The sequence below is a fragment of the Wolffia australiana genome, chromosome 20 (genome assembly GCF_029677425.1).
Source record: "Wolffia australiana isolate 7733 chromosome 20, ASM2967742v1".
Taxonomy (NCBI): domain Eukaryota; kingdom Viridiplantae; phylum Streptophyta; class Magnoliopsida; order Alismatales; family Araceae; genus Wolffia; species Wolffia australiana.
In genome coordinates, this window is record NC_135854.1 from 4,874,568 (window position 1) to 4,892,744 (window position 18,177).

Here is an 18,177-nt window from a genome sequence, read left to right on the forward strand (position 1 = left end):
ATAACTGCAGACTCTGTGACAGATGACAGACCTAAATACCGTCCCGTCCTGTCATTAGGCGCGGTCATTTACTCGAGGTTTATAACCGTCCTTCGTCCAACCCACCAGAGGGAAAAGGAACGGAATGGCAGACTCTATGACAGATGACTGACCGAGATTCCATCCCATCTCTTCTGTCCTATTCCGTCATCCGTCATCCGTCCCGAGTCGTGTGCATGGCGCCGACAAGCCAGGCCAATCCCATAATGGATCAGACATGGCAGTGCAAGTGGACTTCCAGATGATGACAGGTGGCGGGCGCAGAGGAGGCCACGTCAGAGGAGAGATAGCCTGTGCAACACCCACCACCCAAAATTATAAAGTGGGACGCGGCGGAGGTTGACCTTTGGGCTTCTTCTTGGGCCGCGTCTCCTGGGCTGTGCCAGGCGCTGGGTGGGGCCCAAAATTGTAAGATTTGACCAAATTGGACTGCACAAACGACAAAGTCAAAGTAGAGAGATGCCTTCTTAAGAGCGTGATTAGGGGAGGGGATTAGCGCTAATGATGGGTCAGAGGAGTTAGCCGTCCAATCGGCCGGAAAGGTGGCGCCGCTGGCCTTGTCTTCTTCTGCCGGAGGGGATCTTCTCAGGTGGTATTTATGCATCCTCTGAACCCTCTTTCTCTCTCTATCTATCACTCGCTGCAAGCCCTGAAGAGGGTCGGTCTAAGGAGCTTCAGCTTCTCTCTCTATATCTCTCTCTCTCTCTCTCTCTCTCTTTCTAGCTCTTACTCGCTGCATGCCCAGAAGAGAGTTGGTCTAAGGAGCTTCATATTCTCTCTCTATCTCTTACTCGCTGCATGTCCAGAAGAGGGTCGGTCTAAGGAACTTCATATTCTCTCTCTATCTCTCTCTCTCTAGCTCTCACTCGCTGCATGCCCAGAAGAGGGTTGGTCTAAGGAGCTTCATATTCTCTCTCTATCTCACTCGTTGCAAGCCCAGAAGAGGGTCGGTCTGAGGAGCTTCATCTTCTCTCTCTCTCTCTCTCTATCTATCTATATATCCATCTATCTGTCTTTCTATCTCTAAAATATAACCACAACACAGAAGGTTCCACTGCTCTCTCTCTCTATAATATTTCCGCTACACAGAACGTCCCAACGCGCTATCTCTGCAATAGTTCCACAACACAGAAAGTTCCACTGCTCTCTCTCTCTACAATATTTCTACTTCACAGAGTCCCACCTCTCTCTCTCTCTATCTTTCATTCGCTACATGTAAGGCAATCGGAAAGAAGGTGTAAAGAGATCCATTCTCTCTCTCTCTCTCTCTCTATCTCTACGGTGTTCATCTATAAGGAAATTCCCTCCGCTCTCTCTATTTCTCTCTCTATCTCTCTGTGGGCTGGTGATTGAAAGGAAGGCAGAAGGAGGGCATTCAGAGCTTCATCGTCTTTCTTTCTCTCTCTAGAATCTTCAACCTGCAAAGAGACTCCCTCATATCTCTTCCAGCAGCTGTGAAAGGCTGCCGTTCATCGTATCTTTTTATTTAATCTGCAGTATTAGTTTATAGATAATCTCTCTCTCTCTCTCTCTCTCTCTCTCTCTGTCTATCTTTTCTGATGGTAGAAGGAAAGTGCGCGTAGATATCTTCATCTATTCTCGTCTCTCAGAACCCAAAATATCGTTTTATCTAGTCTCTTTTGTCTCTCTCTCTTCCAACCTAAACAGGAAAGAGTGATAGTGAGCTTCATCGCTTCTCTCTCTCTCTCTCTCTCTCTATCTCATCATTGTCACCAGAAAAGAAAGCTTCTTCCAGCCTTCAACTTCCAGATAATTCAATCATCCACACCTCTCTCTCTCTCTAGATTGTAAGCAGTACAGAGCCAAGAAAGCTTCTTCCAGTCCTCATCTTTGTCACAATTTGGTTTTCTACATCTCTCTCTCTACAATATCCCTGTATCCTCTTCTCCCTCTATTATCAGCAGCACAGAGAAAATAAAGCTTCTTCCAGCCTTCATCTTCATCATAATTCAATTTTCTTAATCTCTCTCTCTACAATATCACTGTGTAAACTCTCTTCTCTCCCAATTATCAGCAATACAGAGAGCCAAGAAAGCTTCTTCCGGCCTTCATATTCATCATTATTCAATTATCTACACCTCTCTCTCTACAATTTCCCTGTCTCCTCTTCTCTCTCTCTCTTGATTGTCAGCAGTACACTGCCAAGAAAGTTTCTTCCAGCCTTCATCTTCCTCATAATTCAATTATCTAAAGTTCTCTCTCTACAATATCATCGTCTCTATCTATCACTATATCTCTCTCTCCACCCTCCTTTCTCTCTTCCAGTATCAGCAAGAAAGAGTGTATTGAGATCCCATCTTTGTAATCTGTTTATCAATCTTCCAATTCTCTCTCTATCTCTCCCAGTCCTCTCCATTTCTCTATTTCTTTTGGTTTTCTTCTACCTTCTCTCTAAAGATGGAGGAAGAAGGGGCACACACTCGTGTCGACGGGGATGAAGGAAGAGGGCATGACCAGGAATGGAGCTCAATGGAAGAGCCTCTGCTGAAGAAAACCCCGTCTCTGACGAGCACCGACCTCGCAATGGTCGGAGCCCAGGTCTCACACATGGAGAGCCTCGACTACGAGTAAATCCCAATCTTTCCTCTTCTCCTGGCGCAACATTCGTATTGACTTTATCATCATAGTCACCATGATCATCATCACAGCAATCACCACCATCATCCTAATTGTCACCATCATTATCTCCACCATCATAACTGATGTGATCTTCGTCATCCCGTAGTCATCACATTCACCATCATCACCATAATCATGAAATATAACATCATCATCTTTCGTCAACAGCACAAGCATTCGATCCACAATCACTACCACCACCACCACCACCATCTTCATCATCGCCATAATCATCATCTTCATCGCCACCAATCCTCGAATTCATCATCACCACTACCACCACAATAATCTTCATTAACCCCATAATCAACACAATAATCATCATCACCACAATGATTAAATCCACCAATAGCACCATCATCTTCACCATAATCATCGTCTCCACCACAGCCGACACCATTTTTGGGCTGACTTTAAAAACCATTGTTATTATCAAAATCATGATCGCATCACGAAGACCCTTGCGATCAAATCAATAGCAATCATCATCATCACCAAAACTATCATTACCACCTTAATCATCATCATATTCCTCTGATGAACAGGATCATTGAGAACGACCTATTCCAAGATAATTGGCGCAGCAGATCACGAGAAGAGATCCTTCAATACATCTTCCTCAAGTGGATGCTGGCCTTCCTCATTGGTCTTCTCACGGGCGGCATCGCCGCCCTCATCAATCTCGCCGTAGAAAACATTGCCGGCCAGAAGATGATCACCGTAAGCGCGCTGGTTGACCAAAAGAGGTGACATTTGAGAAGACCTTCCGTTGACTTTTCCACTGACATAGAAAAAAACTCACGAGAGCTATTTCCCCAATTCCAGGTATTTTGCAGGATTGAGCTACTTGACTTTGGTCAACCTCGCATTGACTTCAGTGGCAGCCATTCTCTGCGTCGGGATTGCACCCACTGCGGCCGGACCCGGAATCCCAGAGATCAAAGCTTACCTCAACGGTGTAGACACACCCGATATGTTCAGCCCATCAGTCCTTTTCGTCAAGGTTCAATTGAATACCTCGGGTTTCCTTAGCATTATCATCTGATGCATCCGAGTTATTGTTATTATTTTCCTCTCAACTACAAACCCTGCCATTTCCAACCAGATCATCATCATGCCATCATCTTCATTGTTTGGACAATGGAAGCATGCTGAAAATGTAATTTTTTTCCACCATGGGATTCTGATTTCAGATCATAGGAAGTATTGGAGCAGTGTCATCAGGATTGGACCTGGGAAAGGAAGGCCCGTTGGTCCACATCGGAGCCTGCATTGCAGCACAGCTGGGGCAGCGCCATCGCCGCGGATGTCGATGGCTCCGACACTTTGACAATGATCGGGACAGGCGAGACCTCATCACCATGGGAGCCTCGTCCGGTGTTTGTGCTGCCTTTCGAGCGCCAGTTGGCGGCGTCTTATTCGCCCTGGAAGAGGTGGCCACCTGGTGGCGGCCTGCCCTTCTCTGGAGGACTTTCTTCAGCACTGCCATTGTTGTGGTGGTGCTTCGCGGAGCCACAGAGCTCTGTAAGTCTGGCCGGTGCGGGCTCTTTGGACGAGGCGGACTCATCCTCTTCGACGTGAGCAATGTAGAGGTCCACTACTACCCTGCTGATATCCTCCCTATCATTGCTGTCGGTGTCATTGGAGGCATTCTCGGAAGCCTTTACAACTTCCTCCTCCACAAGGTCCTTCGGCTCTATAGCCTTATCAATGAGTAAGCCTCTGTCTCTCTAAACATCTCACCTCCTAACTGAGCCCAAAACATAACATCATGTGCTCTTTAACACAGGAAAGGGAAGGCTGCAAAGCTGTTACTCAGCCTGTCTGTCTCCATCTTCACCTCTGTATTTGCCTATTCATTGCCATTCTTTGCCAAGTGCTCACCAAACCCAGCGAATGGTTCAATTGGCAACTTGGAGCGGTTCAACTGCCCTGCTGGATATTACAATGAGCTTGCCACCCTGCTGCACTCAACAAACGACGATGCTGTCAGACGTGTCTTCTCCACTGCAACAGCCGGGGAGTTTGGGACTGCAGCTTTGACAGCCTTCTTTGCCTTCTACTGCGTTCTTGGGCTGATCACCTTTGGTATTGCCGTACCCTCCGGCCTGTTCTTGCCTATCATCCTCATGGGCTCGGGGTACGGTCGCCTGATTGCCGTCATGGCAAGTGGCTTCATCAAGATGGACCAAGGGCTTTACGCCGTGTTAGGTGCTGCCGCCCTCATGGCCGGGTCCATGCGCATGACAGTCTCGCTCTGCGTCATCTTCCTTGAGCTCACCAACAACCTGCTGCTTCTACCCATCACCATGATTGTCCTCCTCATCGCCAAGACTGTGGGAGACTGTTTCAATCCCAGCATATATGAGATCATCCTTGAACTGAAGGGACTGCCATTCCTGCAACCAAACCCAGAGCCATGGATGAGGAACCTCACTGTCGGCGAGCTCGCAGCAGCCAAGCCTGCTGTTGTCTCTGTTTCAAGTGTTGAGAAGGTGTCTCGGTTGATGGAGGTGCTTACCACCACCAGCCACAGCGGCTTTCCAGTGGTTGACCGCTGTGCTAGGACGATGGCAACTGAGTTGCATGGGCTGGTGCTGAGGTCTCATATCATTGCAGCTCTAAGAAAGAAGTGGTTCTTGAAGGAGGGTGGAAGAATGGATGAATGGAAGGTGAGGGAGGTTTTCGGAACTGGCGAGCTTGCAGAGCGGGCACAAAGCATTGAGGAAATGGATTTCACGGCAGAGGAGATGGAGATGTACGTGGATTTACATCCGTTCATCAACTTGACTGCGCACACAGTGGTGGATAGCACGTCTGTGTCCAAGGCAGTGGTGCTGTTCCGGCAAGTCGCGCTACGCCATCTGCTGATTGTGGCCAAGTACCCTCGTCCAGAGGTAAGACAACCAAAACACTTCAGTCAATATCAAAGTAAGCCGCATCCCTACCAAAACAAAGAAGACAAAAGCATTTGGGACACTCGTCAACCTATGGAAAGTAAGTGGATGGGCTAATACAGTAGGGACTAGATATAGATAGAGATGGAAACAGAGATAGAAGATAGATACTGGCGGGTCGGTTGTATTGTAGAGTCAAGGAATCTGAGGAAAGTGTGTGAGAGGGAGGGATAAAGAGAAAGCAATAGAGAGAGGGAGAGAAGGAAAGAGAAAGTAGTAGAGAGAGAGGGAGTGAAGGAAAGAGAAAGTAGAAGTAGATAGAGAGAAAAAGAGAAAGCAATAAAAAAGAGGGATAGAAGGAAAGAGAAAGCAGTGGAAAGAGAGAAAGTGAAAGCAATAGAGAGAGGTTGAGAAGGAAAGAGAAAGCAGTGGAAAGAGAGAAAGTGAAAGCAATAGAGAGAGGTTGAGAAGGAAAGAGAAAGCAATAGAGAGAGAGAAAGAGGGGGAAAGAGAACGCAATAGAGAGACATAAAATGAGCGAGAGAGAGAGAGAAAATAAGAGAGAAGGAGAAAGCTATAGAGAGAGAAAGAGAATGCAATGGAGAGAGAAAGATAAAGCAATAGATAGATAGATAGGGAGAGAGAAGCAGAGTAGGGTAGGACAGACATAGATGACTGCTCATTTGCATCCACAAAGTCAGTGCCATCTTGAAAGAGAAAAAAACAATCTTATGCAAGCTCATAAAATGGATATTGAATCTTTATTCATACTATTTATTCTGGAATCTGACCAATGCAGGCGTCAACACTTGTTGGGATACTGACAAGGCAGGACTTAAGGGCTCACAATATTCTAAATGCGTTTCCCGACATAGCAAGCAGAAAAGCAAGTGGGAACAGAGAGAAATTCACCCCTTAGCTCGTTCAACATTACAGCTTGGTATACACTATTCTTTGTCATCTATTTTCTTTAAAAACCGGCCATTCTCCCAGGAAGGAGCGAGAAAATCCTGTTATAGCTGCTATTGTGTGCTAGCCCACATGGGGTTTGTTAGTAATGTTTGCATGAATGAATAAAAACAGATATTGAATGGAATTTCAAGTTTTTTTTTAAATACAGTGGAATCTAGTCCGAAAATATATTTGATAGATATATCGATGGATAGATTCACTGGTAGGTAGGTAGATAGATAGAGAGAGAGAGAGAGTGAGAGAGAACACAATAGGATTGTGGGAGGGGGAAGAGACGTACCTAAAATAGGATTGTGTGGGGAACACGATCGTGGACTTACAACCAGCATTCTTAACTAATTCCTATTCATCGTTTCTTTGTCATGTGTTCCATAACATTTCACACGAGGGAAGAGAGGTTGAAAAATGAAACAGAATGAATAATCGTAGTGTTTCCTATAAGAGAATGCATCTGAAGTATTTGTCTCTGTGGGAATAAAATTTTTATTTTCTGCATCTCCTGCACAGTAATACAATAAAAAAAAAGAATACTAAGGTAAAAACACTCTTAATGTAAACAAATAAGACGCTCCTTTTTAACCTTAATCTATCTGCTCTCTTCCCTTGGACACTTCTTTCTTCTCGAATAAGTAAAGGATATAAGCCTGTCGAAGAAGTCATTCTCAGTCGAGTGGACTTCACCTTGAATGAACAACAAAAAATCCCTAGAAAATCGTAGGGAAAAGTTAAAACAAACGCCAACACCTTTAAATTTTCCTAAATTCTCAGAGCATCAAAGATATCTTAGTGTTCTTTCAACAGCATCCATCCTTTGCAAACCCATCCAGAGCAGACGCAATCTCCCTTAACCCAGGTTTCGTCCCATCCTGTACCATGAACCTGTAAATGACACCCTCCACTTCAATCCAGCTCTCACTCGCATGCCTTCCCACATCCTCCTCTCCCACCATCTTTCTCACCACCGCTGCCTCCTCCCACCTACCTTCACTGGCATACATACCCGACAGCATTATCGGTCCGCCGCCGACATCTACACCCAATGCAAAAATCATTCTACCAACTGTCTCAGCCAGCTTCACTTCCCCTGATGCTCTGCAAGCGCTAAGCAATGCCCCAAGCACAGCCAGAGATGGCTTCATTGGCATGGCAGAGACGAGCTCGAAAGCCCGATGAAGTAGCCCAGCTCTAGAAAAGAGATCCACCATGCACCCGTAGTGCTTCAGCCCCGGCACTAGACTGTACTTACCCTGCATCATTTCAAAATTCTCCAATCCTTCTTTGACAAGGCCTGCATGGCTGCAAGCCGAGAGAACCGCAACGAAGGTTACCTCATCAGGGAAAACTCCATGGCTGATCATGCTCGCAAACTCCACCAGCGCCTCTCTCGACATCCCATTAGCAGAGAGCCCAGAGATCACTGCTGTCCAGGAGAGAAGATCTCTGTCTTTCATCACATGGAAGATTCTTGAAAAAGCGACGATGGCGCCACACTTTGCATAAGAGTTGATCAGAGAATTGCCAACAAAAGTGTCACCCATGAGGCCAGTCTTCTCTAAAAGCCCATGGAGAGCAGAAGTTTGATTCAGAGCTCCTAGATCCGCAGCAGCTGCCACAGCAGAGATCATGGTTGGTACAGTTGGCTTGATAAAAGGGTCTTTTCGCAAAGCTTTGAAGACTTCAAGAGCTTGCTCGGGTTCCCCGCAATCGACCAAACCAGAGATCAAACCTGTCCAGGAGACGACATCTCGGCCGTTCATTCTGTCGAACACCAATTGGGCACTAACACTATCCCCCATCCTCAGATACATGTTCACAAGGGCTGTCTGGACGAAGGAATCCTCTGTTAACCCAAGAACTAGACTATGGGTGTGGATCAATCTTCCTGTAAATGATGTTGATGGAGATCTGCAAGCCATTAGAACAACAGGGTATGTGTATTTATCTGGTAGAAAACCATAATAAAGCATCTGGAGGTAGAGGGAGATGGCAATGGAAGGACAGTGGTTCTCTGATTCTGCAAAACTCTTGATCATGGTGTTCCAGGAGAAGAGGTTGGGACGTTGTAGCTGATTGAAGATCATGGCTGCCGACGATGAAGCCGGCGGCGAGAGGCTGCAGCACAAATGGAGGACTCGGCTTGCAACAAAAGAGTTCTTGATGAGTCCAGAGATAATTGTGTAGGCCAGCATTGGGAAGAAGAGCCATGGAGAATTTCTGCAAGCTTCCAGTCTCTGAAGTCGTGGATGTCTCTTGTACAGATGATTGCTGGCGATCCAATTCTTTGAATTTGAGCAAACAGCAATGGCAGTACAGTAGTTTGAATTTGAGGCTCCATTGGATATGATCGATGAGAAGGAGAATCTCCGGAACAGCATAAACTGGAGGAAATGATGATGAACGAAGTGTCTCGATCACTATCCATCCGTTAAATGCATTTGGTGGAGATCAAGCAAACAAACCGAGCGTATTGCGAAAACTAAAATTCACGATCGAAATTGCAACGCTTCAATGATCGACGTGGAATGATGAACCAATTAATCTCGCGGAACTTAGATGCCATGGGAAACAATTAAACCCTAAAATACACGATCTGTAACTCGGCCGCTTCAAAGATTCAAGTGAAAAGATAGATAAATGCCAAAGATTTGAGAATCTCACTCCATTAAGAAGCGACAAACTCCTTAAAAATCCGAAATTCACCTCGTCTGTGAACTGAAATTCACGCCTCCGCTCCTCGAATCAACATGAATCTCTCCGTATTAAACTTCGCCGGCAACAACATCTCAATCTCAAAAATTTCTTCCAACTTTCTCTTACGCAATCCTACTTAAAAATCCGGAATTGACCTCGTCTGTGAACTGAAACTCATGCCTCCGCTCCTCGAATCAATATGAATCTCAATGGATCGAGCTTTAACAGCAGCAGCATCTCTTCCAACTTTCTCTTACGCAATCCTCCTTATAAATACGAAATTCACCTGGTCTGTGACCAGAAATTCTCACCTCCGCACCTCGAATCAAATAGTATCCCTCTCAATTGAACTTCGCCAGCAACAAAATCTCAATCTCCACATCTTTTCCAACTTCTCATGCAATTCGTTCGGATCTTCCCTTGCGTTCTTCTCAATCTTCGGCATGAACTATAGAACAAGGCGCGCAAATATAACATGAAGGACTCGATTAAATATGAAATTTTAACATGCGAGTACGAGACATTAAAATTATGAAACAAAACATTATAAACCATGAAAATGTGACTTCGGATAATGAGATATAAAATAACTATCTTATTACAATACGTTTTAGAAGATGAACATTCATTTTTGGAGAACATAGTCAAATGTACATAGAATGAGAGCCATTCTTGAGGTCAATGTTTACTACAAATATAAATTATTGACAATATCAACATCCAAAACTCAATGATAAGCGAGATGAAAATCGTTTTATGATGGGTTCATGACTTTATATGGTTGAAATAATATGTATCTGTATGATTTATACCTGAAATACTGAAGCATAAGATGATATATGAAGGTACTTTGGACATGATGAATCATTTTGTGATATAGTTTGAAATTTTTACAGCGTAAAGGGTTAACTTCAGATTTTATGGAAGGTTAATTATATTTTTACTCATTTTAAGGATTTTTACTAGGCGATTGTATTTCCTTGATCAAATGATTGAATTTATGATGCACTAAAAATATCTAGTTTAAGAATTTCATCAATTATTTTGAAGCACAACCCAAAGAAAAATAAAGTTTGATAACTTCATCATTGATACATTGGCGTCCGATTTTTGTTTCAAAAAATATGGATCACGAGCAGATTTTCCACCCATTGAAAGAGGGGGGGGGGCATAGGAATTGGAAAAATTGTTAATATCCATGTGGATCCCGAGCTCTGCAATCTGCCTCAAGTTTTAGATATTGGTGGTTAAAAACTCAATGTCTAAAGTTATAAAATATATAAAAATGAAAATGGTATAAAATTTTTTGAAGAAATGAGAATGATACTTTCTGTTGGGTTTGAAGCTTTGGTGCATCCATGGAAATGTGATTTCCATGGATGTACAGAAGCGTGGTCGATCGATTCTCAATCGATCTTTAAAACAAAATATTGAGTACCTTTTGGGAAACTTGTTCTGCCCTTGACTTTGCCGCTCCGAGATCGTTCTGAAGCTGTTCAGGCGTCCAACCTATAGAAGTATCCACAAGATCACTCGGTGCTTGGATCTCCACGTCTTCTTCTTCAACTCTTCTTGAAAATCTAGAAGATCTCCTCACCATGAAGACACTCTTCCTTGGATGAGTGGAGAAGATAGTGGAGAACGGGAGAGGCTCTCAAATTAGGCTTGCATGGGTGCTTCAAATGAGACCCCTCTCCCTCTTTATATTTCACTTAAGGTTTTTCTCAAAAACCCTCCAAAGTAAAATATATCCACCAATGCCCTTATAACCTTGTGCGTGTGACCCTCTAGGCCCATGTATTGTTCTACTTAATAACTTTAATGGCCCAATAACATTTAGTGAACAACCTTATTAATTAAGTATATCAATATATAACAAGGATCGATTTAACCCAATCGATAGGTTAAGTTTCCAGCCCATGGAGTGCCAAACTACACCTCGTGCTCTAGAAGAGTAGTCTCAAACTCTCTCATGGAACCTTTACCATCATCAGTTACCGTATATATATAATCCATCATCCGCGCGAGACTCCCGAATGACTTAGAGTATGGTTTATCGTCAAACCCTAATCCATCATTCGATTAGTACTGATGCGTAACAGGGATCATTGGAGAACGCCTTCTCCAATATCCTCACTACCCTAGCCAGGGATTTTTTCTGCATCATCTTTCTCGAGTCAATCTCTTCTTATACCGAGGGAGGATGATCCCATCTTGACCACTCAATCATCTCCGTATGCTTCTTCCTACATCCGATCTGAATCCCTTGATTAGAGGCTTGTAAGTCATAGTCAAAACATAGTCGTCCACTCACAAGATGTCTTTGGTATCTCAGGTCCGTGGATCACTTCTACAACCGCGATTTGAATCAACATGATTGGCGTTTAGGTATAATACCATTCAGGGATTCATACGGATCAATTTAGTGAACTCTTTCTCCAAAGAGCACCCGATATCTGTCCTTAGTATCGCCACACTAATTGCCACATGATCAATAATACTTATCGTATAAGTAGGACCAGCTAGTGCTATTCTATTTGGATAATTTGATGTCCGTCTTGACTATCCATCGAATAGGAATATTTAGAATACATGTTTAAAGAGTAGTGATCACTGTATTATGATCTCATCGTAATTCACTAAGTCATTGCACTTATTCATGGACTTCATTATAAACATCACATTGAATAATAATGAACGCAAGTATTTTATTCAATGAACTTAAACAAACATGGTAGTGTGATTGGCTTGATGGCCACATAATATCCATCACTTTCTACTTAGCTACATACAATAAATTATATAGCTCCTATAGTTATAAATTATTTAAATCATATCACACCATAAATTTTACAACCCACATATTTTGGAAGGAAATATAGTGCAGATTGTGAATAATAGAAAAATCTTATTTAGTCATAACAAAGAAAATTTCTAGTTATAGACAATGACTCTTGGAAGAAGATGAATTATATCATTATGCATTGTACCAAAAAATGGCATGATTTAGATTTGAAACAATGCACTATAGTCAAAATAATTGAGAATGTATATGATCTAGAATCTAATGTCCAAAGTGAATAAACAAAACCTGTTATTTAGTTATAACTAAGAAAAACATATGCATGTATGTACATATAACAAAATTCAGGATGAAATAAATAGTGTAGTTTTCCAAACTAATTGAAAAAGTGAAATTTATTCATAACTAAGAGAAATTGTGACCCAATCATGCATGACAGCATGGTTATGTTACAGAGAAAGATGTTTTCTATTAGAATCGAATGATACAATAATGAATTGAACAAATTATTATTTAGTTTTAGAGGCCTACAATGCAGTAAAAAATAATATAGAAATATAGATGATATCTAAAAAGTGTTGTCCAAACTGAAAGTAATAATTATGATCTAATTATTTTGGAACAAAAGCTTCAAAGTCCAACATTTTTTTTAGAAAATACAATAAACAAGATGCGACTATTTTTAAACAGACTAAGAAAATGTAGTAAAAACGAATTTTGTACTTGAATAATGTTATTATTGAAATTGATTAGTATTATTACTGCATGTGTCTCTCACTCGCAGTCTCCTAGCATGTGACACGGAAGTTTTCTCCTCCAACATTGTTCTTCATCTTGCGATGAAAAACATACATTGGGATTTCTGATCGCCTTTTCAAATTAAAAGTCAACTAATAGTTAATTTGACAAATTTCTCAAACAGAAAACATAAAAATATGCATTTAAACTATTGCATACTAAGTGTTATAACAATAATGTGGCCTTTGAGACTAAAATCATTCCACTTTACATGTCTCCTTGACATTAGCACTCCACACTCACAATTGCCGTGATATTCAGTGCTTGTAGTCATGATTGATTGTAGGCGACAATTGAAAAATTGGTTGAGAATGACCATTCCAATTACGGAATGGCACGTCTGTGACGTGATGCCCCGGGCGTGACAGGAGAGATGACGAGCCATGACGAACGGTGACGTGATGAAATGTTCGTCACGTCACCGTCACATCACGTGTCTGAGGATTTTCAGAAAAATCCATCACGTACCCGTCACGCGTCCATGCTTCCTCGTTCCGTCACATCATAATCACGGCGACGACGTCACTGTCACCGGTGACGGAAACTACTAAATTAAGAAATAATAATAATAATAATTATTATTTTGAATATGTTATTATTTCACTTTCTATCTAACTTATATGCTCCTCTACTTCTTTGGGTCAAAGTCCCCTGGCCCTTAGGTTGAATGACAGTGGATGAACTCGTAGTTCACACTTCAATGAACTTCTCAAGACCGGCCCTTAGGTTGACCGTCCACTGCATATTGGAGGAGCTGACAGTCTTCTAGGCTCGCAAGATCAGTGTCTACGAAGGCGTGTCACCTGAGAAGGTTGGCCGAGCATTCTCATCTCACTTCGAGTGTCAATAAAATGATATTGCCTTTTCCAATTCTTTTAGTCATCGGGTTATTTGAAATGGGATTGATCTTCATCTTAGATCCCCATTTGATTTCTGTTGATTTTTGAGGGAAAGGGAATGGATGAAAATCTTAGATCCCCATTTGATTTCTTGTTTTTATTCCGGTCTAATTCCCCTTAAAGATTCATATGGTGAGTGCCAAATCCCAATCCCCTTTGTGTATTTTCTTCTATTTCCTATTTAGAAATTATATCTATTCTGATTTTATTAATCGGAATATTCAAATAGGGATAAACAGAATAATCCTTTATTTTCCTTCACTTCAATCTGTTTACTCCCAGAAATAACTGCCAACAAAAAACGTAAAGATCATAGCTTAATCTTTTTTTTTGAAAAGTCCATAACTTGATCTATGGAATTAATGCTACCATTTGGCTAATGTCCTTATAGAGTTAAACAGTGTTCTTGCGCTTATTTTTTACGGGGTAGAATTTAGTTTGCAAACCACGTAGTGTGATATGAGTCTTCCCCATACCTACATAAGATCAAAAAAGAGTTGGAGGTGGGGTTTGTGGTTTATTCTAAAAAGGTGGTCTCCAAATAAGAAGACTGGAATGATTTGGAGTTCAAATCTTGGGAATCAGTTTCTCCCAATGAGGTTGGTCAGAGGGGGACAAGGCCGATCTAGCTTGTCAATCAAGTTCTATCTAGTTTCTCCCAACTCTCCATGCTTCTCTCTACTCACATTCTGACCTACAATATAACGATTTGGGAAACTGCTCTGAAGTGAAGTTTAATGGGATTGATCTTTATCTTATTGAGAAATACCGTTTCCCATTCTTACAGTTAGTGTTGGATTTAAATTAGATTTTCTCACTTCCCTAAAACAAAGTTTAATGGGGTTGATCTTTATCTTTTATTTCTGTTATTTTAGTAAGAATAGAATTTAATTAGAATTCCCTTTTCCCATTCTTTTACTTACCGTGTTTCATTCGTTCAAATGTCTCACTGCTTTGAAATGAACTTGAATGGGGATATATCTCCATCATTTTTTCCCTGATTTTTGGGGGAAAGGGATTTAAAACTTACATTAAAACCTTATGGCTTTTTTCAGGCACTGGTGATTCTGCAAGTAGCAGAATCCTTTCTGCAAGTGGCGATTCGCTTCAACGCGACGGGTTGGAATCCAATATTTACTTTGTAGTAAATTATTATCTCAGAAAGCCAACAACTTCACTTTCGGGGTTGGAAGAATTAGCAAGTCAGTGGTAGACTGAACATGGTAAGTCATCCCATAACCTTTATGAAAAAAATGGATTCTTTTGCAATTTTGAAATTATCATAATTTATTAAAGTGTCTTCATAGTTCATATGAACTGGACTGGGGTTGATCTTAGACTCATGTTTTGTTTCTAGTTATTTTCAGTGAAAAGGGATCTAAAATGTATATTAGAACTTTATTGCTTTCCTCACTTTGATTCACAATATATATTTTGGAATCTTAAGCCCCATTAGTGAAAAACATAGGGAGAGAAATAAAAACGTTTTGGTTGGTGCATGGGGACCGCCGTTGAACTGTCTAGAGAGGGAGATGGTTTCATCAGAGTATGGGAAATCACCATTGAACTGTCTTGAAGGAGATAGAAAGAGGGAGAGATGCATCGGTGTAATGGGGTTTCATAAACAGGAGTCATGTAGACATTTTCTTTTAACTTGATTCCTTATTTTACTGCACATTACTGTTCTTCCATAAATACCTACTTCTGCACAATTATTTTGTTTCATAAACTGTGTACGTTCTGTCTACGAAGCTTCTTTATTTCATAAAATGTTTATGTTTTGGCAACAGTTTGGGGAAATTGAGGTACTCATTTGTCAACAGTGTGAGATTTATTCTTAACAATTGAAATCGACGGCCCAAACTAATGTTCTGATGTGTGGTGGTTATTTTTGCACTGTTAAACATTTTCGCCTTTTCTTCGAAGATAAAGTTATGCCTGAATAAGTAATTTTTCAATTTGAAGTACTTATTTTTTGAATTTAACTAAATGAGACCTTCCACCTATTCCCTACGACACAGTCGGCAATGGATACTCCAATTGGCGATGGGTGTGTTGACTTGGCAGTTGATTCCTCATATGAGGATGTTCAAGAGACCCCTGTACCGGTGGTAGGGCCGTCTCATCCCAAACGTAAAGGGAAGGCTCAAATATTGAGATACTTCACAAAGGTAGGGTCAGGTGCATGGGCGTGCCTACTATGCTGCGACCAAAGAGTTGACCCTTTGCGCAATATCTTGAAGCACCGAAAAGACGAGTCTACAAACTGATGTCAGACGTCGTCTAGGACGCTGTTCAGTCAACACCGATAATGATTGTTCGGTGCCGATAATGGATAATGTATCGGATTACGACAGTGTCATCATCCGACGGTTAACCCTAGCGGGTTATGTAACTACGATGCAAGGGAATGCCCTACGTATCGTATGTGCAGGCCCCGATTCGAGGGAGGCACCAAGCTCCAAGGTGGGACGGGAGTCGCCGAGTGACGGCGACGGTGGCCTCTCAAACCTCGTCCGAGCGACGAGGACGTCTACGACCAAATGGAATCAATCCGTTTGGCTCGCACGTAACAAACATACTCGTCCGTACCGGTAAGACACACAAAGACGTAGTTTTCTCTTGTTTAGCCTCTCTCACCTACCTAACCTGAGCGCGGTGGAGTCAGGATGAAAATCTACTGCAAGAAGTAATTAAACGAGCGACGGGAGAGGATGGCGTACCTCGTCGGCAGTGGCTCGTAGTGCAGGGCTTTGTCTTCGTCGACGGCAGTTTGGAGTGGGTGGGGTGGAGAGACGCCGGAGTAGACACGGCGGCTCGACGTGCAGTAGAGGAGAATGAATGAATCAGACATAGAGGAGCTTCGTAAAGATCAGACATAGAGGAGGATGAATGAATCATCAGTGCACGCGGTTCCACAATCAGATGATCGAATTCCACGGACTGGAACTGACGATGCAGTCCCCTCGGAACGGACATGACGGTCGGTCGGCTTGACCGATTTGGCCTGGTCGGGTTGATCGATTGGATCGGGTTGGTCAGGTCGCTCGACCGGGTCAGATTGGTTGGGTCGATTGGTCGGCCCATTCGGTTGGACAAAAGGGGCCGGTCAGCCCGGCTTGTCGGTCGGGTCAATCGACCAGGTCGGTCGGATTGGTTAAGTCAATTCGAACCGGTCGGTCGGACCAATCAAAGCGGACCGGTCGAGTTGTTCGAGCGGCCCGACCGGGGTCAGATTGGTCGGTCGATTGAAGGATTGAGCTGACTGTTCGCTGGTCGGGAGGGCGACCGGTGGCCGGTTGGAACGGTTGTGAGGAGCTTCGCCGGCAGTGGCTTCGCTAGAGGGCTGCTCAGGGGTCCCGTCGGCGTCTAACTGGACCTAGGTCGATGGCGGTACCCCCAACAGGGGCGTCGGCTGGTCTTGGCGAGTCTGGCCCAGCGGAGATCTGGTCGGGCAGCGGCTCGCCGGGGGAGGGTGAGAAGTGGCGTAGGGAGCTGGGTCCTCGGTCTGTCACAAAAATCCACCCCGGTGCGGATGGTGGTTGGCTCCCGTCAAGGGGGGGGGGGGAAGGGAACGACAGCTTCAACTTCCCCCATTGCTCTTTGATGCAGGACGTACGTCAAGAACGTCGTCCCGTCGTCACCGAGTATGATGGCTCGGCGACGATAAGTGATAACGTATCGGGAGACGGCGGTGTTGTCGTCCGACGATACCCTAATGGGTATGTAACCACGTGGATGAATGCCCTACGTGTTGTACGTGCAGGCTCCGACTCGAGGGAGGCGCCGAGATCCAAGCTTGGACGGGAGTCGCCGGGTGACGACGATGAGGGCCTCTCGAACCTCGTCGGAGTGACGAAGGCGTCTACGGCCGAACGGACTCAATCCGATGGGCTCGCACGTAACGGACGTACTCGTCCGCACCGGTAAGACACTCAAAGACGTAGTTTTCTCTCGTTTACCATGCTCACCTACCTAGCTTGAGCGCGGTGGAGTCGAAACGAAAGTACACTACAAGGAGTAAATAAACGAGCGTCGGAGAGTACGGCGTACCTCGACGACGGGCTCGTAATGCGGTGGTTCGTTGACGGCCGATGTCGGAGCGGGTTGGATGACAGGCGCCGGAGAGGTCACAGCGGCTCGACGTGGAGCGAAAGGCGCCGGAGCAGTTCGTAAAGTTCGGTCGTCGAGGGTTCAGACAAAAACCATCGAACGCAGATGGCGGGCTGCGCGTGGGGCGGCGCGGGGCGGTGCGGGACGGACAGCTCGGCAAGGGCGCAAGCAGAGTGACAGCACGACAGGGAGGTGGCACGGCAACGGGCAGTGTGGCGGCGGTCGGCGCGGCGGCAGGCGGCGCGGTGGTGCAGTGCGACTGCGCGCAAGGGCGGTGCGCGGGGCGGCGGCGGTGGCGCGCAGGTGGTGGCAGCGGCGCGTGGGC

The 18,177-nt window shown here is 43.9% G+C and overlaps 2 protein-coding genes across 2 annotated transcripts; one reads left to right on the forward strand and one right to left on the reverse strand.

Moving 5' to 3' along the window:
• Nucleotides 1-651: 651 nt before the first annotated feature.
• Nucleotides 652-6,672, forward strand: LOC144716240 (chloride channel protein CLC-b-like). The gene is made up of 6 exons (XM_078591339.1): nt 652-2,627; nt 3,225-3,425; nt 3,505-3,682; nt 3,873-4,393; nt 4,469-5,576; nt 6,376-6,672. Exons 1-6 carry the CDS (start codon nt 2,458-2,460, stop codon nt 6,493-6,495), a joined length of 2,298 nt encoding a protein of 765 aa, XP_078447465.1. The 5' UTR covers nt 652-2,457; the 3' UTR covers nt 6,496-6,672.
• A 521-nt stretch (nt 6,673-7,193) lies between these two features.
• LOC144716242 (pentatricopeptide repeat-containing protein At2g20540-like) lies at nt 7,194-9,686 on the reverse strand. Its single transcript, XM_078591340.1, has 2 exons — nt 9,249-9,686; nt 7,194-8,926 (listed from the first exon to the last, which is right to left on the reverse strand). The coding sequence occupies exon 2, from the start codon at nt 8,921-8,923 to the stop codon at nt 7,343-7,345; it is 1,581 nt and encodes a 526-aa protein (XP_078447466.1). The 5' UTR covers nt 8,924-8,926; nt 9,249-9,686; the 3' UTR covers nt 7,194-7,342.
• Nucleotides 9,687-18,177: the final 8,491 nt, after the last annotated feature.